The sequence below is a fragment of the Tamandua tetradactyla genome, chromosome 11 (assembly GCF_023851605.1).
Source record: "Tamandua tetradactyla isolate mTamTet1 chromosome 11, mTamTet1.pri, whole genome shotgun sequence".
In the NCBI taxonomy this organism is placed as follows: domain Eukaryota; kingdom Metazoa; phylum Chordata; class Mammalia; order Pilosa; family Myrmecophagidae; genus Tamandua; species Tamandua tetradactyla.
In genome coordinates, this window is record NC_135337.1 from 75,163,229 (window position 1) to 75,187,055 (window position 23,827).

Genomic DNA, 23,827 nt, shown 5'->3' on the forward strand with positions numbered 1-23,827 from the left:
GAATGGTTGAGCAGGCGGGCGCTGCGGAAGGATCGGGCCCCACAGAGCGGCGATTGGCTCGCAGGTGGGCGGGGCTTACGCGTCAGAGGCGGAGTCAGAGGAGGCGGTGGCTCCAGAGATGGCAGTGAGCGACAGGAGGGGGCTCGGCTGCGGGAGCCCCGCGGAGTGGGGACAGCGGCTAGTTCTGCTGTTGCTGTTGAGCGGCTGCTCTGGGCGCATCCACCGGCTGGCGCTGACGGTGAGGCTCTCCGCTCGGCGGTCTGGGGCGGGGCGCAGCTTTGTCCCAGAGAAGCCCAGGGCTTGGAGTGGTCTCGTCCAGCCTCCCCCTCTCCTTGCGCGGGGTGGAGCGGTCCGACGCCCCCCGCTTCCAAGTCCGAAGTGGTCTCATCTCGTACCCCGTAGTCCTCCCGTTGGAATTGCCTGGCCGGCCACGCTGCGATCGGTCCCTCCCATTGGGGGCGGGGCCTCACCTCCAGGCACCCCTCTGAAATTCTCGGGGTACCTTGGGGCCGTCAAAGGGGAGGGGAAGTTGACCCTGGGGGTCCTGGAGCGGGGTCCTCTGGGCGTTCATTGGTATCCTGGGTGCTTATTTGAAATTTCAGCACGGTGGGGGCTCAAGTGACAAGTTTCGGGGAGGTCAGGACCGGATACCACAAGGCGAACAAATCAGCCTTCGGGGTGGGGTCCACTGGTGGAGGGACTTCCACGTGCTCCAGGATTTCTCTTCCTGGACTCGGAACAGTGGCCCGAGGGACCAGTCAGGGGACACAGACCCTTCTGTCACCCCCGTCACCCTCTAAGCCTGGCCTAAAGAACGGGGTCCCAGGGGGATCCTGAGGACCTCGGGGTGGCCTCGTGCCAGAGACCTGGGGTTGGGCTGGTGGGATGGAGAAGTCTGAGCGTCTCTGCCTCCTTGGTCTCCGGCAGGGGGAGAAGCGAGCAGACATCCAGCTGAACAGCTTCGGTTTCTACACCAATGGCTCGTTGGAGGTGGATTTAAGTCTCCTGCGGCTGGGCCTCCAGGGGAAGGAAGAGAAGCCCCCGCTGGTGAGGGGCTTTGAGGAGCTGGTTGGAGGAGGGCCGGGCAGGCAAGCTTCAGAGGCTGCCAGTTAGGGGTTCACATCCCAGTGCGGTCTCTCACCCAGGTCACCTTCAGCAAGTCCCTTGGCCTCTCTAAGGCTGAGTTTCCTCATCTGTAACCTGGGGGGAAACATATCTTGTGGAAAGTGTGCTAGGGGCTGCCTTTAAGAGCTGGAGACACACTGATGAACAAAACAGCCCCAGTTTCAGCGGTCAGAATGAATACCTCACATTAATTGAAGGAAGAACTGGGTACCATGCAAAGCAGTTTCCGTGGGTTCCTTCCCTAATAACCACTGCTCAGGGCTGCCGTGAAAAATCCGCAGAGCCCAGTTCTGCAGGGAAAGATACTGGCCGGGCAGTCTGTGACTTGCTCAGAGTCACACAACCTGGAAATGGTAGCACCTGGGTTCAAATCCAGATGTGCTGAGGTCCAGTGTACAAGCCAGGAAGGAGCACATCACCACTTTTAATGGGGGAGGGGGGCAGGGACAGACTGGGGTGGGTCTGCTTGGAGCAGGTCAGGTCTCCCTGAGGAAGTGACATCCGAATTGAGTGGCTCACAGGATGGTTAGAAGTTAAAGGAAGAGGATGGGGGATCAGGATGGGTTGTGGGAAAACTCAGTGAAAGAATGGGGGTCCTGGTTCATAGTAGGTGCTTCAGAGATGTGAGCTTTCATTTCTGATGCTAGTGGAAGTAGTGGTTGGGGGGTCCCTACTGGAGTCCTCATGTCCTCCCCTTTCTTTCCACCCACCAGGTGGGCTTCAGTCTGAGCCGGGTTCGATCTGGCAGTGCTCGATCCTACTCAGTGAGTGGAGGCCGGGGCGGGTGGGGAGGGGTTGTCTGTTCTCTGCATCCGGGACCTCAGGGCCACTGTTCTTTCCCAGGGGCAAGAAGCAGGGGGAGACCCCACTCTGGGGCAGGTGAATGGTGAGGGAGACGGGGCAAGGCTGGGCCCGTGAGAGAGGCTAATCAGAGCTCCCTCTTGCTGATGCCCAGAGCCGAGATCCCCATGAGTGCCCTCTTCGGAAAAACAGCAGCAACTTCCTGGTTCTCTTTCTCATCAATACCAAGGATCTGCAGTGAGTTGGGGGCCAGAGACTAAAGATCCATCATCCCAGTTTCTTTGGGATACCGGGATACTGTGTCTCTGAGGTGGTCTAAGGTGGGAGGAGAAGCCAGCTGAAAAGAACCCTGAAGCCTTCTGATTAGAGGAAGGGGGAAGAGAGAGGAGGGGTTTTCGGGTAGCATTGGGGGTCACATGGCGGAAACCTGGGTTGCAGAGGGTAGATACTTGTCGAATGCTTCCTCTGTGCCAGGCAGCGGGCCCAGCAGCCTTATGCGTATTAACGCACCTGCTCCTTATACTCCTATTATCCCCATTTTTCAAATGGAAAAACTGAGGCCCAAGAATGGGGATCCCAGCCTAAGCAACCTGGTGCCAGGGTCCACCGATACTCGGGGACTTCTTTCTGTGGAGAAAATATTCTCTTTTTAAGATAACATCCTTGAGTCGAACAAGTGAGCACACATAACAGGAAGGATAGATAGTGGCTAGCACAGGTGCGTAAATGTGGCTGCCATCTTGATGGTGGCAGCCAAATGATGAAATTTGGAGACCAGTAACTCGCCTTCCCTTGTGTGTATTGGGTGGGGGCTGTGGAGGGTGCCCCCAGAGGGCCCTGGGGGGTCCGAGTTCTTGGGCACAGGTTGTGTGCCCAGCCCCGGCCTCCAGCCTCTCACCCTCACCCAGGGTCCAGGTGAGAAAGTATGGGGAGCAAAAGAAACTGTACATCAGCCCCGGGCTCCTCCCTGAAACCCCTTCAAAGCCAGAGCACACAGCCATGCCCACGGTGGACCCCGGTGAGTCAGGCCACCCTTGCAGGCAGGAAGGGGTGAGGGGACAGGGTTGTCCCATGCCCCCTCCTGTTTTTCTTGCCATCCCTGTGTCTGTCCATCTCTGAACTTGTCTCCACCTGGCCTTGGTCTCATCCTACAGGGACCACCGCAGAGAACAAGGACAAGCATTCCGCGGTGTCTCAAGGAAGCCAGCAGGTGACAGGGAGCCAGAGTGGGGGAGTAAACCATATCCTGGGGTCAGCTGGGGACCCCAGCCCTGATGGAGGCGTCTCCCCCGCTCAGGGTGCCAGCGGGAAGGACAAGGAGCTGGTGCTGGGGCTGGGCCACCTCAATAACTCCTACAACTTCAGCGTGAGTGTCCGCAGTGCCCAGGCCCCACTTCCCCTCCCCTCCCCGAGCGGGGGACCCCAAGTTGAGCCCTCTTCTCTCCACCACTCAGTTCCACGTGGTGATCGGCTCGAGGGCCGAGGAAGGTCAGTACAACCTCAACTTCCACAACTGCTACAACTCGGTGCCGGGGCAGGAGCAGCCTTTCGATATCACTGTGAGTGGAACGGAGGGAGGTGGGCTGAGCGGTTGTCCCCGGGTACCCCACCCCAAGTTCAGCTCCTTAAAGTCCTCCCAGCAGCACTGTGAAGGGGGAAGTCTTATTACCCATTGAGGGGGTGGGGCGTGGGAAAGCCAGGGCTTGCCCGGTTAGGAAGTGGGAGGGCTGCAGACAGACTCACAGCTGCCCCGCATCCAGAAGCCAGGGCAGTGCGATCTCCACCTCCCACCAGTGCCCCCTCCCCAGGTAATGATCCGAGAGAAGAACCCCGAGGGCTTCCTGTCAGCGGCGGAAATTCCCCTTTTCAAGCTCTACATGGTCATGTCCGCCTGCTTCCTGGCTGCCGGCATCTTCTGGGTGTCCGTCCTCTGCAGGAACACGTAAGGCCCTGGCCCCTGAGAGACTCCACCTCCCCTCCTCAGTCTCTCCGATCCCTGTCCCCTGCTTGATGCATTACCCGTACCCCTTCTCTCCCCCAACCCACCTCCCAGGTACAGCGTCTTCAAGATCCACTGGCTCATGGCGGCCCTGGCTTTCACCAAGAGCATCTCCCTCCTTTTCCACAGTGTGAGAGCCTTGGGCCGCTGGGGAGCAGGCGGGGAGGGGATGCTGGGGCCTCAGTCCGGGAAGGAGAGATGGCGCAGACCACCCTACCCTCCCCCAGAGCTCTGCAGACCCTGGGCTGGGGAGTTCCATTTGCCTAACTGGCCACACGGCCATCCATTTTATTGTCTGTTACTGTCCCCTTGTGGCCAGCTGTCCGTCCATTCGTCTCACTGTGTGTGCTTCCATCCACCTGTGACTTCCATGGACCGAATGTCCAGCTGTCCATCCATCTATCTATGACTGTCTATCCAAGGTCCCGCTTCTGACTGTCCATCCCTCAGTCTGCCCATCTGTTGTTCCATCTCTGACCGAATTCCCCTTGACCTGTCTGTCCGTTTCTCACTCTGCCGTCCACCCCGGACCCAACTGTGACTGTCCATTTTTGAGTCCGGTGGCCATCCTTCCAATTATAACTGTCCGTCCATTCCCCTCCCTAACCTCCCATCTGGCAGTGATTGTCCCATTTCCCTATAGCACCCCCATCCACCCAGTTGTACCCACTGTCCACCCCCTCACCCATCTGTCTGACTGTCCGTCCATCCGTTCACCTCCAGATCAACTACTACTTCATCAACAGCCAGGGCCACCCCATCGAGGGCCTCGCCGTCATGCACTACATCACGCACCTGTAAGTGCCCTTCTCTGCGGGCAGGTGGCGGGCGGGCGGGGCAGTCGCACCCTCCCCTGACCCCACCCCCTCCCCCTCCCCAGGCTGAAGGGTGCCCTCCTCTTCATCACCATCGCCCTGATTGGCTCCGGCTGGGCCTTTGTCAAGTACGTGCTGTCAGACAAGGAGAAGAAAATCTTTGGGATTGTAATCCCCCTGCAGGTGTGTATAGGTCCCCCTGCCCCTCCAGCGGGTGGGTGGGAAGCCGGCACCCCAGGCAGTGCCCACCAACCCCACCCTACCCCGGCAGGTCCTGGCCAACGTGGCGTACATCGTCATTGAGTCCCGTGAGGAGGGCGCCAGCGACTACGGCCTCTGGAAGGAGATCCTTTTCCTGGTGGACCTCATCTGCTGCGGCGCCATCCTCTTCCCCGTTGTCTGGTGAGGGCTCCCCACCAGGAGGGGCGGGCCAGGCTGGCAAGACCCCCCCACACATGGGCCAAAGTCAGTTTGGCGCTGACCCCAGCTTGTGCCCCCTCCTCTCCTGCCCCAGGTCTATCCGGCATCTCCAGGATGCATCTGGCACCGATGGGAAGGGTGAGAGGCCCTGCTCCTTGGTCCCTGTCCTACTCCTGCTTTCTACCCTCTGGATGCCCCTCCTGGCCTCACTGCACACCCTTGGATACCTCTGTCCAGCCCCTCTGTCTCCCTGGGCCCTGATTCCCCACCACCTTCTCACTCCTTGGTCTCCTGCCCCTGACCCTCACTCTCTGTGTCCACCCTCAGTGGCGGTGAACCTCGCCAAGCTGAAGCTGTTTCGGCATTACTACGTCATGGTAGGAGCCTATGGACTTGGCCCTGGGGGATGGAGCAGGCAGGACACCCAGCCATTGGCACATGCACTCCAGCCCCTCCCTCCTCCACCCCATGCACCCTTCCCTCTGCTGGCGGCCTCTGGGCCCCACCCGGAGCCCCATAAGTCCCAGAGTCCCCACGGCCCTGTGCCCGTGCCCACCCTGTGCTCTGCAGGTCATCTGTTACGTCTACTTCACGCGCATCATCGCCATCCTGCTGCGGGTGGCCGTGCCCTTCCAGTGGCAGTGGCTGTACCAGGTGAGCTGGAGGCCCCAGGCGGGCAAGAGGAGGTGCCAGACCAGGAGGTGCACCTGACGCTTCGTTCTGCTCTCTCCACCCCCAGCTGTTGGTGGAAGGCTCCACCCTGGCCTTCTTCGTGCTCACGGGCTACAAGTTCCAGCCTGCAGGGGACAATCCATACCTGCAGCTGCCCCAGGAGGATGAGGAAGACGTGCAGATGGAGCAAGTGTGAGTGCTCAGGACCCAGGGCCAGGGGATCAGGGCGGTTCTTGGTTCAGGGTCAGGGCAGTTCTGAGCACAGGGTGGATGGGGTCTGGGCAGTTCTAGGGGTGGGAGTGGGCAGGGTCAGGGCAGCTCTCTGAGTATGGGGTAGGCGGGATTAGCGTAGCTCACTGGGTGTGGGTGGGCGGGGACAGGGCAGCTCTGGGGGTGGAGGTGGGCGGGGTCAGGGTAGCTCTGGGGCTGGAGGTGGGCGGGGTCAGGGCAGTCCTGGGACCCGCAGGGGGCAGGGCCAGGAGGTCTAAAGGGCGGGGTAGCTCTGGGATGGAGCCTGTGCTCCCTCCTAGTTCCTGAACGTCCCTCTTGCCGTCCGCCCCGCAGAATGACGGACACTGGGTTCCGGGAAGGCCTATCCAAAGTCAACAAAACATCCAGCGGGCGGGAGCTGTTGTGATCGTCTTTACATCTCCACCTTACCTCCTTTGCCCTCCTCCCTCTTGCCCTGACAAACTCCCCCTCCCTGCTGCTTCTCTTCCAAAGTCTGTGTGTGGGTTGGGGAGGAGAGGGCCGGTGCGGATAGGGCACCCAGCCCCCTGGAACCCAGCTTCCTGGAGCCCTTTCAGAAGCAGACAGAAACCCCTCCCCCTTCTTACCCCCAAGTACTGGACAGCCCTGTCCTCACTCCGGGACCAGCCTCCACTTCCAAGCTGTACAATAATGACCAGTCTGTTTTGCTACCCAGGTTTCTTGCCTTTTTGGAGAGGTTGGGATCTAATGCCAAGGTTACATTTACAATCTAGAAACTTGTATTCACTTGCGGGGGTGGGTGTGCAGTGTCCATTGCTTTTCACAATCAATAAATGTTAACTGAGCACCTGCTGTACGGTGGGCCCTATTCCAGGTCCTGGGGACACACCAGTGACCAAAACTGACCTGGCCTCAACCCTCAAGGGGCTTACAGTCCCCGGGAGGCAGGGAGCAGGAGAACAGGTCACAGGGCAGTTCGATCACAGGGCAGTCAGAGCTGTGAAGGGGGCCACACATACCCTGTCCCAGCCTGGGAGGTCAAAGAAGGTGAATAGAGATGTGAGGAAAGCACACTCCTTGTAGAAACAGCACAGGCTAAGACCAGAGGTGGGGAGGGGGAAATGGTGATTTCATGACCCACAAGTGGCTTAGGCTGAGGGTAAAAATAAGAATAGTAGTTACCAGTCAAGTAGTGTCTATATGCTATAACCTACTGTAAGATCTCTGTGGGCCCCAAGTCATTAAAAAGCCTGTGAGGCACAGAAAAGCTAAGTAACTTGCTCGAGGTCAATAGCTAATAAGTTAGTGGGAGACTCGGGGCTCAAACTTGGGCAGTCTTTTCCAGGGTTGCCCTTAAGCATTGCAGCTAGGCTCCCTGGGACCAAACTTCAACCTCCCCAACATTTGCTGAGTGACCTTGGATAAATGGCTTGAACTCTCTGTTTCCTTGCATGAAAAGTGGGCCCTCCTAGCATTGTTGAGCATCGCGTAACAACAGCCTGCACAATGCCCCAGCCAGACAGCCCCAGCTCTCAGGGATCTGCCCTCAACCTTGGGCTATAACCCAGATTAGAGACCCACCTGCACGCACATACCATGGGAAGGCTCCCAAGTCTACCCCTCCCTCACCTAGAACCCCTTTTGGATCTCTGAGAAACTCTTGAGGCCCCAAGCAGGGGACAGGGGCAGGGAGCTGGGCTTCGGGTAAGGTTTCCTGCAGGCGGAAGCAAGTGTGGCTGGGGCCCAATGAATTAATAAGACCTTTCAGACAAAGAAGGAAGTGAGGAGGCATTGCAGACCCAGGAAGTTGTGCGAGTCAGACAGGGAAGCCTAGAATAGCCTGGCTTGTGCAAATCCCACTGCAGGACTGGCTGGGGGCAGAGGAAGGGCAAGAGTAGCTGGCTGCAGCCTGAAGATTGGGGCAGACACACTTGAATTTCAAACTGGGGCCCACAAGACCCAGGGAGGGACATGGTCCTACAGGGGTTGAAGTTCTATGCCATATATATGCTGTGGTTGGCTGAATAAAGACGCCCCAAAGATGTTCACATCCTAATCTCCAAAACTTGTATATGGCACCTTACATGGCTAAAGGGACTTTGCAGGCTCGTGAGATGGGTGGTGGAGGGACCCTGGCGGGCTCATTACAATCACAAGCATTCTAATAAGAGGAAGCCTGTGGGTCAGAGAAGGAGATGTGACAAGAGAAGCAGGGGTCAGAGTGATGGAGGGCAGGGGCCACAAAGCCCAGGAATACAGGTGGACTCTAGAAGCTGGAAGTGGCAAGGAAACAGATTCTCCCCCAAAGCCTTCAAAAGAAATAGCCCTACCATCACCTTGATTCCAGAAATGCAAAATAGTAAGTTTGGGATGGTTGAACACCGAAGTTCATGGTCGTTCATTTCAGGAGCCATAAGAGATCCATCCAGTTTAGGAACACAAACTCTGGATTCAAGTCCAGCTCTTTACCGGCCAGAGGACCTTGGGCAAGTGACCAAAAGCCCTCTCTCCACTCTACCTTCTGTGACACAGAGATGGCTCTAGCACCTCTGGCATGTGAAATAAGTTCAAACCTGCACACTAGGTAAGATGCAGGATGCTGTCAGTAGCCCATGTTCAGATACATCATAAGGAAATGCAAAGTTTGTTCTAGAGAGTCCGTCCCACCCCCCAGCCACAGTGGAAAGGGACTGGAAGGAGTGAGGCTACAGGATGGGAGGCCGGGGGCACAGGATGGAGAGAAGGGATGGGTTGGGTGATCATATAAAAAATATATATATCGTTCAAGCCCATTGAGTGCTCACGATGTATAAGGCATGGGGCTAACTGTCCTGTTTGCATGCTGCCCTGGGGTGTCACCCCAAGGCGAGGAGGGACTTCTCTTCCTGTGCGTCTCGGATTTACAGACTAAGAACTGTGGCTGGCAGGGACCCTGGCAAAGCTGGGATCAAAACCGTGCCGAAGGGGAAAATGGCACAAAAAAGAAAAGAGCCTAAGGAGATGTATATATCCATCAGGGTGGTTGCAATGATATCAGATAAGGAAAGCATAACCTTTGAAGACCTGCATTATCTTTTACTGTTAAAAAAAAAGTTAACCCCGTGGCTCAGTATATACCTGGAGGAACTGAGTGTGGGGACAGTGTGGACATTTGCACACCGGTGTTTGTGGCGGCAGTGTTCTGGATTCACAGTGGATGCAAGTGGCCTAAGAGTACAGCGATGGGAGTGGAAGGGGGAACTCTGGTGTGTACATCCAATGGACCACTGAGCAGCTTCAAGAAGCTTCAAGAGCTGTGCAAGTAGGTGAATGAACTTTAAGGACTATGTTGAATGAAATATCAGAAACAAAAATACAAATATTATCATACCTCATTCGTATGGACTGACTACAATATAATAATAAAAACTCGGTGAAATGAAGTCAGGAACACGGGGTATCAGGTTGGGTCCAATTGGGAAGCCCAATGTAAGCTCTTACAGCAGTCGCATATATTCAGGAGTTGTAACTGTTATTTCTAAATTCTGAGCTACTGAGCTATTTGTATATAACCTGGTTGTTCCCAGAAACTTCAGGTATTTTTTAAATACCTGAGACAGAGTCAGAGCTCTGAAGCTGTGGAAGTCAGCACTACCCCTGTTCAAAAAGTTGGAAAAGGGATCAAGCTTCAATTAGAGATATGAATGACGCTGATCTGGATAGGACTGGGGTAGGTCAGAATACAGAGTAAAGGTTGATATCATTGCAGTTTAAAACTTCAACTTCTGTGAGAGACCAAAGGGAAAGATGTTTATTTGTTGTGAAATTTATATTTGAGTAGTGTGTTACATAATTTAACTTGTATTGTTAGTTTAGTTGAACACCATTAAGTACATGGAATCTTGAATAGAGTGTGAGGTTTTATTGGTTTTTACAGGTTAATGTGATGCCCCAGTATATTCCAGAGTAATTTGGGCAATGAATAAAGAAGTATTTGTGAAGTCCCCTTGAGGGACTGGGGAGACAGGGGGAAATAGTCAACTTCCCCATTTGGGGAATTCCTGATATTCTCGCGAGCAGTGGGGACAACCAAATCAATAGGCTGAGCCCTTGATCTTGGGGTTCACCCCTATGAAACCTATTCCTGCAAAGGAGAAGCTAAGCCTACTTAAAATTAGGCCTGAGAGTCACCTCCAGTGAACCTCTTTTTTTGCTCAGATGTGGCCTCTCAATCTCTAAGCAACTTGGCAAATGAACTCACTGCCCTCCCCCTACATGCGACATGATTCCCTGGCAACATGGAATAGAACTCCTGGGATGAGCCAGGACTCAGCATTGAGGGGTTGAGGAAACCTTCTTGATCGAAAAGGAGAAGAGAGAAATAAGACAAAACTAAATGTCATTGGCTGAGATTTCAGAGTTGAGAGGTTATCCTGGAGGTTATTCTTATGCGTTATATAGATATCTCTTTTCAGTTTATGATGTATCGGAGTGGCTTGAGGAAAGTACCTGGAACTGTTGACCTGTGTTCCAGTAGCTTTGATTCTTGAAGATGAGTGTATACTATACATCTTTTCAATGTGACTGTGTGGTTGTGAAAACCTTGTGTCTGATGCTCCTTTTATCCAGGGTATGGACAGATGAGTAAAAACTATGGCTAATAAATAAATAAATAAATAACAAGGGGGATAAAGCGTAAAATAAATTGGGTAAATGGAAATACTAGTGGTCAGTGAGAGGGAGGGGTAAGGGATATGGTATGCATGAGTTTTTTCTTTTCTCTTTTTATTTCTTTTTCTGCAGTGATGCAAATGTTCTAAAAATGATCATGGTGGTGAATACACAACTATGCGATGATATTGTGAGCTATGGACTATAAACCATGTATGGAATGTATGTATGTGAAGATCTGCCAATAAAAATATTTTAAAAATTAAAAAAAAAGTTGATTTGGATTCAGATAGATCTGTACTGATGAGAAAAATTCAAATCTATTAATAATTGCTGTCAACAAAGTCACAGAGCTGTGGCCATCACAATGTTGGATGATCATGTGTGTGTTATTACAAGCACCGTGTCAGTGACTTCAAACCAACCAAAAATGCAATATCACAAAAACAGAAAAGCAAGAAATTTGGAAGTATTATAAAAAGAACAAAACAGAGAACTTACATTAATTTTTTTTCACTTAATTCAGTTTCAGAATTTCTCAAGGACAGCATTCCATTTCTTTCACATGAAAATTACGTTCTTACGGCAGAAGAACTCCATGACTTCTCGTCCCCTCGTTGCAATAGATGTCCCCACCAAATTCCTCAAAAAAAAAAAAAAATTAACACTCAGAAATGTGCTTTCATTTTTGAAACTCACCGGCTATGCTTTCATGCTCTAATGGCTTTGAATTCTGCTCATTGTGTCGAGTCCCCTTCAATAAGGAAATGGATAAATGTTGACACCATAGGGGAAAAAGCAGCTTCAAATTCTCTTTATGAAGAATTTGGTACCCTGAATGTTAAAAACAAAAAAAAGCCCTCTACCCCCACCCCCATCCCACCCCTGGTGTCCTTGCCTCCGCTGAGGGGGTGGGGAGAAAGGCTAGTGTCCTAGGGCCCATCGATTCAGCCAGGTCAAGGTAACCTAGGAGTTAATGAGTAATGGGAGGTGGGGGTGGCCTGTTGGTCCTGGAGAGGAGTTCTTGGAAGGCAGTGTTGCCGGCACTCCTTCCTGGATCAGGGGGTGGGGGGTGGGGGACCCCACTGCCTCTGGGAAGAGGGATAGGAATGAAGAATGGGGTACCCCCGCCCCAGAAATATCCCACCTCCTTCCCCTCATTTTCTCCCTTCACCTCTGCTGGGGTTCCCAGGTAAAATGCAGGATGTCCAGTTAACTTTGAATTTCTGATAAACAGCGAGAAAAAAATTTTGGGTATGAGGTTAGCCCAAACATCCCACTTGCTGTGCACCCGGGCAGCCTCATTCTCTCTCCTTGGTGCTGGGAATGCAGGGTTGTGTGTGCAGCCTGCTAACTGGAATTCCACCCAGGCCTCCTTTATCCTTCCCCGACTATTGTGTGGGACATTCTACTACTAAAAAAAAAAAAAAAAAATTATCCACTATTTATTGGAATTTCAAATTTTACTGGGTGTCTTGCATTTCTGTTTCTAATTCTGGCAACTCTGACAGCTCAATTGCATTATACAGGGCAAAGCTCCATCCTGGGAAGGGTTCCTGGCATTCCCAGGGTCTTCTGGAGAGTCAAGGAATTGTTTATTGCCTTCCCTTCCCTTGCACCCTCTAGCCTCACCTGCACTGATCACACCGCCTGCATTCCCTGGCTTGCACCCTGTTGGCATGTCCCACGCACCACCTCCTTTCAGCCCCAGGACAAAACAAGAGTGACAGGTGGGGTCTATTCTTGTCTCCATCCTACAGGTGTGGAAACTGCGGCCAAGCAATGAAGACCCAAAATGCTGGGGTCAGGATTCAAACCTGAGGGTGTCTGGTTCCAGATTCTGGGCAACGAACTATTACACTGGACTGCATTTGGGGAGGAAAACTGGGCTGGGGTTGGGGTGGGGCCTGGGGGAGATGGAGCCAAGGGTCAACGACCCACCCAAGCTATCTCTTCTTGGCTGCACCACTCACCACCTACCATTCGGCTAAGCAGCCTCACTCTCCCTCCCACCGAGCCTGGAAAGCTGGGCTGGATGAGCCTGCTAAAGGGAATTGTTCCCACGCCTCCTCTCCAACCCTTGCTGGCGTCTCTTGCTCATCACCCCCCTTCCCAAGCTTCTGCACACAAATGCACACCCCCAGGACAAAGTCAGGACAGCTGAGGAGCTCCATCTCTTCTCCCCAGCCCAGGTCTTCCTTCTGGTACAGTGGGCCTTTTTCCACTCTCGCCTCCACCCCTCTCACTTTCCCTGCAGTCCCCCTGTAGTCACTTCCTAGAGTTCAGGTCCTAGATCCTTCCCAGACCTTGGCCACTATGGGCAACAGTGATGACAGCCACCTTTTTTTTTTTTTTTTTAACTTTTTTCTTTCTGTTTTTTTAATCCTTCCCTCCGCGCCAAGGACGTCCAGGCATCATCGCATTAATTGTCCCAACAGCCAGTGGTATATTCATTCCCATTGCTCAGAGGGGTAAACTGAGGCTTTGAGAAAGGAGGAAGGAAGCCATGCAGGAAGGCAGAGACGGAACAGGAATTCCTTTTCGAGGCTATTCTGCCACAGAGCCTGAATGCCCAAGGATGTAACCAAATTAGGAAAGAGGCTGGCTAGGGGTGGGGGTTGGAAGAAATTGAGGAAAGAAATGGAGGATTTGGGGACCCCAGCAGGCACCCCCACCCCAGTTTCAGCTTTCAGAAGGTGCAGCCAGAGTCAGGAGGGCCAGCAGGTGTTTGCACCCTCCCTCCTCCTGTTCTAAACGAGGATGTTGCAATCCCAGCAGACAGAGCCAGGTTTGTTCTGCTTCTCCACGCCAACAACCCCCCTCTCTGGACACAGCGTCACTTACAGGAAATCAGAGCAAGTTCCCCTTTGGCCCCAGCAAAGGGGCTCTGGAAACCAGCCCTCAGCGACCAGGATCCCCGCCCCACGCCGATCCCCAGCCTCTTATGGGGGTCTTCCCACCTCCACCCCCATCATGGGGGATGCTCAACCTTGTTCAGAATCAGAGAAAGGCAAATTAAAACAACATGGAACTTCTGGTTTTCACCCCCGAAGCCATGGCCCACAAAAATCCAAAAGCTTGCCAACAGGCTCTGATAGGAGGCAGTGGGGAAATCATTTCATACAGTGCTGGTGGTTGTGTAAACTGATACAACTCCATGGAGTGGAATTCAGCAACATGTGGCAAGATCACTAATGCACGTAGACTTTGACCTGGCCAGCCTGCTTACACACTTGCATGTGTGCAAAATTATAACATTCACGATGAAGACAGCAACAGACAACTTTAAAGCACTCACGACCCGGGCACTGTTCCTCCAAGTTAACTTCTCTAGTCCTAATATCAGCCCTATGTGGGAGGGGGCGTTGTCATAACCCCCATTTTGCAGATGGGGAAACTGAGGCACAGAGGGGTTATCAGTTACTGGTCCAAAGGTCACAGCTAATAAGTGTCAGAGCTGGAAAATAAGCCGGCTCAAGGAAACTCCCTGCAGGGCAAGTAACCTAAAGACGGGACAAAGACCATAGGTCTGCAGGAGGCTGGTTACTTTCCCATAAAGTAATGCTAACATTTGTCTGCCAAAATAAGGAAGTTTTTCGTGTGCTGATAAGGAAAATCTTCAAGGGATATTTTTATCAGGAAAAGCAAGGCATAAATTGGAAAACCAGGCAGAATGTTGCATAGGCTATGCTAACATATGTACACTAGTAATGCAAGATAATGCTAGAAAAAAAAAACAAAACAAGATTTAGCCACAGTGTTGCTTTTGGATGAAGGTCTGGATGACTGGCCACAGGGGTAGGGGAAGTCTGCCTTTTTGCTGCATGCCCACTTGTGTCTTTTAGATTTTGAACCATATAAATATATTACCTATTCACGGATTAAAAAATAAATGCAATGTAAAATAATAATATCGTAAAGGGAAGTTAATGTGAAACAGAACACAAACTTGACATGGCAGCTTTCTTCAACGAAGGCTTTTTTAAGTGCCATAACCACTCAGATGCTTGGAGTGCCGACACTCAGAGAGAACAGATGTCTAGGTGGGCGTTTGGAGATTCAGAGCCCTGGCAAGGAAGGATGAATGGAGTCCCAGGCCCCTCTTTCCACAGAAAACATGTTCACCTGGATGATGAACTCGGTTTAGGTTTAGTAATGCTGCTGGAATGCAATATACCAGAAAAGGAATGGCTTTCATAAAGGGAATTTATTAAGTTACAAGTTTACAATTCTAAGCCCACAAAAATGTCCAAACTTAGGCATCCAGAAAAAGATACCTTGATTCAAGGAAGGCCAATGTCTGTCACAAGGGAGGGCACTTGGCTGGTGTCTGCTGGTCCTCGTTCTCAGTTCCATCATCTCCAGCTTCTGATCCAGTGGTTTCCTCTCTAAGTATCTGTGGGCCTTCACGTAGCTCCTCTGGAGCAAAACTCTGAGTCCTGGCTTGGTTAGCATCTCGTGGGAAGGCACATGGCAACATCTGCTGGGCTCTGAATCTCCAAAAGACCTGTGTCTAGGCGTCTGCTCTCTCTGTCGGTACTCCAAGCATGTCCAAATGTCTGTGTCTCTGTGGGCTCTGAAGCAACTATTCTCCAAGTGTCTGCATCTGAAGTTTCTCCAGATGTTTCCCCTTTTAAAGGACTCCAGTAAACTAATCAAGACCAACCTTGAACGGGCAGAGTCAAATCTCCATCTAACCAAAAGGTCACACCCACAACTGGGTGTGTTATATCTCCATGGAAGTAATCTAATCAAAAGATCACACCCACAATTGAACGGGTCAAGCTCCATGGAAACCATCTCATCAAAGGTATGGACCCATAAGATTGGATCAGGATTAGAATATGGCTTTTCTAGGGTATATAATAGTTTCAAACCAGCACATTCCACCCTCTGGACCCCCAAAAGACATGTTCTTTCCATATAGAAAATACATTAATTTCATCACAATATCACAAAGTCTTAAACAATTTCAGAAACAATACTAATGCAATACAAAAGTCAAAAATAGTACAAAATCTCATCAAAGTCAGTTACAGGCATGGTCTGTCCTAAGGTAAAAAAATATCCCTCTGGCTGTTGACCTGTGAAACTCAGAACAAGTTATCCGCTTCCAATATACAAAGGAGGGACAGTCATGGGATAAATGATCCCATAGCCAGAGGGAGAAATTGGAAGGAAAAAGGGCTCACCACATCCAAACAGTTCTGAAAACCTGCAGGGCATACTCCATTGGATGTCAAAGTTAGAGAGTCATTTACTGAATAATGTTTCATCCTCTGAGTTTCAGACAGCAGCAGTCCCATCCTCTCTAAGGGTTTATGCAGCACCCCTATTGTCTCCAAATAGCAGTGTGAGGGCTGCAACATTGGGGTGCACTGAGGAAGCCACCTTTCTCTCAGCTCCTCCCTCTCCAAGCATCAGGGCAGCATCCAGCCTCTCTACCATCTCCAGGGCACACACTCAACCCCTCCAGAACAAAGGGATGATCACCAGACTCCCCTTAATGTGCTCCACCCTCTCTGAGGCCTGGAGCACCTAAACTATTTCTGAATTCGGGGCAGAAGACCCACCCTCTACTACTGGGGCAAACTCTCCCTCTCCACATGCATGGATGAGTCCACTCTCCTGGTCTGAGATTTTTTGCCTCCAGACCTTAGCGTCCAAGGATCTGTCTTTGAAGTCATTTTTCCCTTAATCTGTCCCTTTTCTCTCCCTTTAGTCCCTTTTAGCCATGGTTCCATTCATACAGATCTCATAAGAAATTTGTAGGTTTTCCATGCAGTACACAGGAATCATAGCCATCAGACAATAGGACTTTCCACAAATCCTTTCTAGATAACTCCATTTCCAATCCTGGCTGTTTCTGAAAAGACTGACTTATTCCGTGTTTGGTTAAATCTTCATGTGAGGCCATATTCTCTGGGGTCTCACTTTCTGGAAGCCCAGAATTTTACAGACCATCAATTTCTGATTTCTTGGCACTCAAGAGTGTAGTTCTCATCTTATTTCTTTCCTGCCATATTTCACATTTTAACTGCAAGGAGCAGCAAGGCTGCATTTTCTACAATTAGTTTGGAATTTTCTTCAGCTAAGTGCCCCGACTCATCACTTTTAAATTCTTCCTTCCATTCAACATTAGTAGCCAATTTTGCCCAATTCTCTGCCGCTTTAAAACAAGGGTGGCCTTCCTTCTAGTCTGCAATAACACATGCATTATTTCTGTCTAAGGCCTTATCTGAAATATCTTTAGAGTTCATGTAAACTAATTAAGGCCCACTCTGAATGGGCAGAGTTATATTTCCATCTAACCAAAAGGCTGCACCCAGAATTAGTTGTGCCACAACTCCATGAATGTAATCTAATCAAAAGGCCACACCCACAATTGAGTGGGTCAAGCTCTATGGAAACCATCTAGTCAAAGGTTCTACCCTAAACAGTAGATATGGCTCCACAAGATTGGATCAGGATTAGAGCATGCCTTTTCTGGGATACATAATAGTTTCAAACTGGCACAAACTCCTACACATCCTTCAAAGCCCAGCTGAAATGTCCTCTCCTTCAAGAAGCCTTCCCTGACCCTCTAAGAAGCAGAGTCCGTCTCCACTGGGAAAGACACTCCATGGGACAGGAGTATCTCTGTTGGACTCTGTCCCTCATCCCTCCACTCCCCACCCCAGGATGAAAGTTTATAGAAATGTGGCCTGGGGCTCTAGCTTCTAGCGCTAAAATGGACTCGTAGAAAGTGTTTCATTAATAAAATGCACGGCCAAAAGCAGAATGGGCACCAGGCCCAGAGATCCAAGGGAAGCCTTCTTTGGGCCTCAGTGTTTTTGTACTATCAAGTGGATATAACTAGGGAAGGTTCTTGTTCAAAAGCTTGTCCTGACCCACAGGGAGGTTAGAGCAGGGGGCAGGTTTACTCATGATAGAGAGGACATGACCTCCAGCTAGTGGTACTGGGAGGTGTTGGCACCAGGAATTGAAAATACCTAGGAAATGGTATTGAGAAATCTGGGGCAGTCCCAGGGAGGGAAGAGGCCAGAGGAGGAGCGGGGGAGAGGGGGGGTAGGAAGGGGGGCAGGAGCCAGATAAGAGGCAGCCTCCAGCAGCCTCCGCTCACTCCTCTCTGTCCTCTCCCTCTGTCCCTCAGTCCCTCTGTCCCTCTGTCCCTCCACTTTCCCTGCAACATGGGACCTACCTCAGGTTCCAGCCTGCTGCTGCTGCTGCTGACCAGCCTCCCCCTGGCCCTGGGGGATCCTTTGTGAGTAGTCATGGCAACCCTCCACCCCCCCTCAAAAAAAAACAGGCTGCCTCTAGGATTTGTGGATATAGGTTCCTGTAGAATTCAGGGTGCATTGAGCTGTTCATGGACACAGGGCTTAGTGGTTTGGAATCTTTATAAATTTTGGCTGCCCGTGGGTTTGGGTATTTGCAGAATTCAGGAATTGTGGGATTAGGCTGTTTGGGGGGTTGGATGGTTATAGAATTGGGGGCCTGTAGGTTTAGGAGATTAGGGATCTGGGTGGATATGAGGTTGAGGTGAGTGTGTGGTTGGGACAATTTGCAGGTTTAGGGGTGTGCAGGTTTGGACTTTACAGAATTTGAGTTTGCACTTTCAGGGTTTCAGGGTATGTAGGCTTAGGGGGTTGGTGCTTTGAGTTTATGTAGGCTTGGGTGTATAGATTCGGTTATTTATAGGAGTGGAGTCTTAGAGGCTTAGGTTTGGGGTATTCAGAGAGTTAGGAGTTTAGGGTTTGGGTGCATGTAGGGTTTGGAAGTCTCTAGACTTGGGAGGGTTGCTGGTCCTGGGGTTGAGGGTGTGCGGTTGGTTGATCCTGTCGTTCACAAGCAGGGCAGAGCTGGGTGAGGGTGACAGCCAAGGTGGTCCTGCTCAGGTGGGCGAGGAGGTGGCGGTTCTCAGGGAGGAAATGTGATCTGGAGGCTGGCGCTGGAGCCCCAGCAGTGCCATTGGATCTGCTCCAGGACTGGGAGCTGGTCCAGTATCCAGAAGTGGAGACCGGCTGGGCGCTGACCCCTGCAGCGAGCTGGAGTGTGGGGGCCCTGGCATGAGAGCCCCACCCCGGTGCCCCTCTCCGATAGGTACTCCGTCATCACCCCCAATGTCCTGCGGCTGGAGAACGAGGAGATGGTGGTGCTGGAAGCCCATGAGGTGAACGGAAACGTTCCCGTCACGGTCACCATCCACGACTTCCCTGGCAAGAAGCAGGTGCTGTCCAGCGAGAACACCGTGCTGACCGATGCCAACGGCCACCTGGCCACCGTCACCGTCAAGGTGGGCACAGAATGGAGTGGGGGGCTGCCAACATCCAGAGCCCCTCCCCCTTGTGGCCCATCTCCCCTCTAAGCCCCCCACATCTCTGAGCCCCCTTCTCCCTCTGGGCTCCCTTCCCCTCTCTGAGTCCCTTCCTTCTCTGCAAACCCCTCCACCTTCTCAGTGTCCTCACCTCTCTGAAAGCCTCTCCCTCGAGCCCCCTCCCCCTCTGAGTCCCTCTCTGGTCCCTGCCCCCCTCTGAACCCCTTGGAGACAGAGACCCAGAGTGCTGGGCAGGCTCTGCAGAGCTGAGGGGCAGGTGAGGGCCTAGAGGTTGGACGTGGGCATGGGGCCCTGAGGATATTTTTGCACCACACCTAGATCCCGGCCCACAAAGAGTTCCAGTCAGCGAAGGGGAAGAAGTTCGTGATCGTCCAGGCGTCCTTTGGTGGTGTCCAGGTGGAGAAGGTGATCTTGGTGAGCCTGCAGACCGGATACCTCTTCATCCAGACGGACAAGACCATTTACACGCCGAGCTCCACAGGTGAGGGGCGGGGGTGTCTGGAGACCGGCGCGCGGGGGTGCAGAGGGACCGCTCCCGGCAGCTTCTCACTTTCTCTTCCCACCTCCGCCCAGTCCTTTACCGCGTCTTCTCCGTGGACCAGAACCTGCTCCCCGTCGGCCGGACCGTTGTCGTCACCATCGAGGTACCTGGGGCCCCAGGGACAACTGGGCAGAGACTCGGGGAAGGCAAAGAGGTAGAGGGAGTCGGGGACACTGACCCCAGATGCAGGCTCCAGAAAGAGCTCAGAGGTGGAGACCCAGAGACAGCAACAGAGAGAGGCCCGGAGACGCAGGGAGATGTGTGGAGCGGGGCTGGTGCTGGATTCCGGCTGCAGACACCCCCCCCCCCCCCCGTGACTGTGTGACCCTGGACAGGTCATTTCACCTTGCTGAGCTGGGGCTACAGAGAGATAATAATTCTAGGTAGCCTGTCCTTCTCACGGCGGCCAGAGGGCGCCGGTGAGACCCGAGTCCACCGGCAGCCTTCGGGGCTCTCCCCGGGCTCATTTGGGACAGCCTGCTCTGTCCCTTCCCTGCCCTCCCCTCCTCCTTCTCTCTCCCTCCTTTACTTCCCCCAAGCACAAGGGCCTCCGCCTCTCGGGATAGACCACGTGAGGTCACAGGGAGGAGACAAGTCACATATTTGAAGGTGGAGAGCTGCTTTAGGGAGAGGAGGGGTCTATGGGGAAGAGAGAGCACAGACCTCAAAAGCACAGCCAGCGCCCTGCTTGGTACATGTACTGCTGTAGCAAATACCGTGGCACCATCCACAGAACTGCCCCATTTCCAAAGAAGCCAGAAAACCACTTTTGTATGATGCCATCTGATGTTTGACTGTTAGGAAATAATGAAATCACATGTGTATTAAGTTGAACCACCCACAATTGCTGTTCTTTGTAGGTAAAAAAGCAATAGGCAGATACCTGTGATTTAGTTTAATCAAATACTTAACCCAGGGTCTAGCACTAAAACAGTGTGTAACAAACGCAATTATAATTAATAGCCAGAGAGGCACTGCTGAGAATGAGCTCATGCTTATATTAACTCTGCTGCAAGCCAAGGAGGAAGGTGCTACTATTTTCTACTTTTTACAGAAAGGCAAACAGTACAGAGAGGGAAAGGAATTGGCTCAAGGCCACACAGCTTGTGAGGATTTGGACATGGGTTACCGAGGCAGGTCCATGCTCTCCCTACTGCCCCAGTAGATGTGGTGCAGAGAGGGGGTGCAGACACAAAGGGCCCCCTCATCTGACCTGCCTCCCTGTCTCCCACAGACCCCTGAAGGCATTCCCATCAAGCGGAACTCCCTATCTTCTCAAAATCAGTTGGGCATCTTGACCTTGTCCTGGAACATTCCGGAGCTGGTCAAGTACGTGAGGCCCTCCGGGAGGGGGTCCCTGGCTCCCTGATGCCAGGAGCTGATGTGGGTGGGGGGAGGGGGCCTGGCAGGGCCACTCACCGGGCCTTTCCCGCAGCATGGGGCAGTGGAAAATCCGAGCCCACTATGAAGATTCCCCGCAGCAGGTCTTCTCTTCCGAGTTTGAGGTGAAGGAGTACGGTAAGAGGGGGCGGGTCCCCCCGCCCTCTCCCGCCCTCCCCCGCCCTCCTGGAGCGCTGGCCCAGCGCCCGCCCCCAGCTGACACTGTCCCTCCTTGCAGTGCTGCCCAGCTTCGAGGTCCTGGTGGAGCCTGTAGAGAAATACTACTACGTCGATGACCCCAAGGGGCTGGCGGTCACCATCACAGCCAGGTGAGCTGGGGGAGGGGCCAGTGAGAGGTCGGGGGTGGAGCCCGGGGCGGGGCCAGAGAACAGGGCCTGGCTCTGGTTCCTTTGCCACAGCAAGTGGAAGGTGGGGGAGACTCAGCTTCCCAGGAGGGAGGGTCTGAGGCCCGCGACACCTCACAGGTTCTTATATGGGAAGAACGTGGATGGAACTGCCTTCGTCATCTTTGGCGTGCAGGATGGAGACCAGAGGATTTCGCTGTCCCAGTCCCTCACTCGCGTTGTGGTACCTGACGGAGGCCCCTCTCTCTGATCCCCTTGCCCCTCCCCTGCCTAAGCCCCTCTCCAGCTGAGCCCCTCCCCCTCTGAGACCCCTCCCCCTGAGCACCATGGCTAAGTCCCTTCCCAGCCCAGCCCGTCCCTCTCTGAGACCCCTCCCCCTGAGCGCCATGGCTTTGTCTCTTCCCAGCTGAGCCCCTCCCCTGAGACCCCTCCCCCTGAGCACCATGGCTAAGTCCCTTCCCAGCCCAGCCCGTCCCTCTCTGAGACCCCTCCCCTTGAGCGCCATGGCTAAGTCTCTTTCCAGTTGAGCCCCTCCCCCTCTGAGTCCCCTCTCCCAGAGCCCCTCCCCTGCCTAAGCCCCTCTTCAGCTGAGGCCTTCCCCTCTCTGGGTGCCCTTTCCTCTGAGACCCCTCCCCCTTGGAGACCTCTCCCCCCTGAACCCCCTTCGGCGAGCCCCGCCCCTTTCTGCACCCCTTCTCCTCCCCCAGGTGGAAGATGGCACCGCGGAGGCCCTGCTCCGCCGGCAGGTCCTTCTGGATGGGGTGCAGCCCTCCCGAGCCGAGGCCCTGGTTGGGAAGTCATTGTATGTGTCGGTCACCGTCATCCTGCACTCAGGTGAGCCGGAAGGAGCAGGCTGGTCCGAGGGCGGAGGCCCAATACCGCCACGTGGTCCAGTCTGAGAGCCGAGGCGCTGACAGAGGACGAAGCCCAGTCGGAGGGTCTGGCCTTGTCCCGGGGTTGGCCTGGTGAGGGGGGAGGACGGTACAGTGTGAGGGTGGAAGCCCCATGGAACTGGTGTCCGGTCTGATGGGGGAGGCCTGACCCTCCTGAATGGCCTCTTCAGGCAGCGACATGGTGGAGGCGGAGCGCAGCGGGATCCCCATCGTCACCTCCCCCTACCAGATCCACTTCACCAAGACGCCCAAGTACTTCAAACCAGCCATGCCCTTCGACCTCATGGTGAGACCCAGGCGGGGCTCCGCCATCACGAGCCCCTGCCCCCTAGTGCCGGCCACGCCTCTGAGCCTGTGTGAACCCCTCCGCCTGCCCTTGCCCCCACAGGTGTACGTGACCAATCCCGATGGCTCTCCGGCCCGCCGGGTCCCCGTCAGGAACCAGAACTCTGACGTGGAGTCTTTAACCCAGGATGACGGTGTGGCCAAATTGAGCATCAATACCCCTAACACCCGGCAGCCCCTCAGCATCACGGTGAGTCATGCCAGCCATCCGGAAGTTGGGACTTTGCACAGTGGGGTCCTGACCTTCACATAGAAGAGTCCTGCACTTGCATAGAGGGGTCCTAATGTTTGCATACTTAGATCCTTCCATGCAAATAGCATATAAATGTGTTCTGCGTTAGATAGAGATGTCTTCATGTTTTGGTTTGCTAAAGCTGCTGGGATGCAATATATCAGAAATGGAACAGCTTTTATAAAGAAAGGCTGATGCTGTGTGGAACACCTCTGTCAACTGGGAAGGCATGTGGCTGGCATCTGCTGGTCCTTGTTCCGGGTTCTGTTGTTTCCAGCTTCTGATGCCAGTGGTTTCCTCTCTAAGCATCTGTGGGCCTTCAGTTAGCTCCTCTGGGACACAACTCTGGGTTCTGGCTTTCTTAACACCTCATGTGAAGGCACATGGGGACGTCTGCTGGACTCTGCTCATGTCTAGACATCTGCTCTCTCTCTCACTGCTCCAAGCATTTCCAAACGTCTAAACCTCTGTCAGCTCTGAAGCAACTGTTCTCCAAAAGTCTGCAACTGAGGTTTCTCCAAAATGTTTCCCTTTTTAAAGGACTCTAGAAAACTAATCAGGACCCACCTTCAATGAGCTGAGTCACATCTCCATCTAATTAAAAGGTCACACCCACAATAGGGTCTGCCACATATCCATGGAAACAATTCCGTAAAAGGGTTTCCACTCAGTATTTAAAAAATGGCTGCACTTCATTTCCTGGTGCCTGCACCCCACCCCCCTCCAAAAAGGCTGCCCCCGCAAGATTGGATCAGGATTAAATATCACCTTTCATTTGCTTGGTGGCCTTATATTTGCACAGCAGGACCCCCGCATTTGCATAGAATAGTTCTCATTGCTCAATGGGATCCTACCATTTGCATGGAGGGATTCTTATTTGCACAGTGGGCTCCTTCATTTGCATAAAGGGGTACTTCTGTTTGAATAGTGATGTTTCCATTTGCATCAAGGGGCACTCCACTTGCTCAATGGGATCCTGCCATTTGCAAGTAAGGGTTCCCATTCGCACAGTGAGTTCCTGCTATTTGCATAGGAGGATTC

General features: G+C 53.0%; 2 protein-coding genes across 4 annotated transcripts in view; both read left to right on the plus strand.

The window, feature by feature from the left end:
* The first annotated feature begins 61 nt into the window (after positions 1-61).
* Positions 62-6,887, plus strand: GPR108 (G protein-coupled receptor 108). Of its 3 annotated transcripts, none has more exons than XM_077120931.1 (17): positions 62-238; positions 928-1,047; positions 1,839-1,889; positions 2,081-2,163; positions 2,835-2,944; positions 3,081-3,292; positions 3,381-3,485; positions 3,735-3,868; positions 3,980-4,055; positions 4,649-4,722; positions 4,806-4,923; positions 5,012-5,142; positions 5,255-5,298; positions 5,488-5,537; positions 5,731-5,814; positions 5,900-6,024; positions 6,397-6,887. In XM_077120931.1, the coding sequence occupies exons 1-17, from the start codon at positions 119-121 to the stop codon at positions 6,467-6,469; spliced, it is 1,710 nt and encodes a 569-aa protein (XP_076977046.1). In that variant the 5' UTR covers positions 62-118; the 3' UTR covers positions 6,470-6,887. The 3 variants fall into 3 exon arrangements, with proteins under 3 accessions (XP_076977046.1, XP_076977049.1, XP_076977047.1); XM_077120934.1 differs by lacking the exons at positions 62-238; positions 2,835-2,944 and adding an exon at positions 368-498 and having other exon boundaries at positions 3,081-3,136; positions 3,224-3,292; XM_077120932.1 differs by lacking the exons at positions 62-238; positions 2,835-2,944 and adding an exon at positions 368-498.
* Positions 6,888-17,804: 10,917 nt separating this feature from the next.
* Positions 17,805-23,827, plus strand: part of LOC143650309 (complement C3-like) — a 34,692-nt gene continuing 28,669 nt past the window's right edge. The window contains exons 1-11 of the mRNA XM_077120935.1: positions 17,805-17,956; positions 18,796-18,988; positions 19,349-19,511; positions 19,604-19,674; positions 20,806-20,900; positions 21,007-21,089; positions 21,190-21,280; positions 21,437-21,539; positions 22,024-22,150; positions 22,380-22,495; positions 22,598-22,744. Of these exons, the coding sequence (XP_076977050.1) occupies positions 17,883-17,956; positions 18,796-18,988; positions 19,349-19,511; positions 19,604-19,674; positions 20,806-20,900; positions 21,007-21,089; positions 21,190-21,280; positions 21,437-21,539; positions 22,024-22,150; positions 22,380-22,495; positions 22,598-22,744 (1,263 nt within the window). The 5' untranslated portion in view covers positions 17,805-17,882. The remainder of the gene's footprint in view (positions 17,957-18,795; positions 18,989-19,348; positions 19,512-19,603; positions 19,675-20,805; positions 20,901-21,006; positions 21,090-21,189; positions 21,281-21,436; positions 21,540-22,023; positions 22,151-22,379; positions 22,496-22,597; positions 22,745-23,827) is intronic.

Coding starts and splice junctions, on each gene's coding strand:
- GPR108 (XM_077120931.1), top strand. CDS start 119: ATGGCAGTGAGCGACAGGAGGGGGCTCGGCTGCGGGAGCCCCGCGGAG. Junction 239..927: donor TCCACCGGCTGGCGCTGACG/GTGAGGCTCTCC, acceptor GGTCTCCGGCAG/GGGGAGAAGCGAGCAGACAT. Junction 4,723..4,805: donor ATGCACTACATCACGCACCT/GTAAGTGCCCTT, acceptor CCCCCTCCCCAG/GCTGAAGGGTGCCCTCCTCT.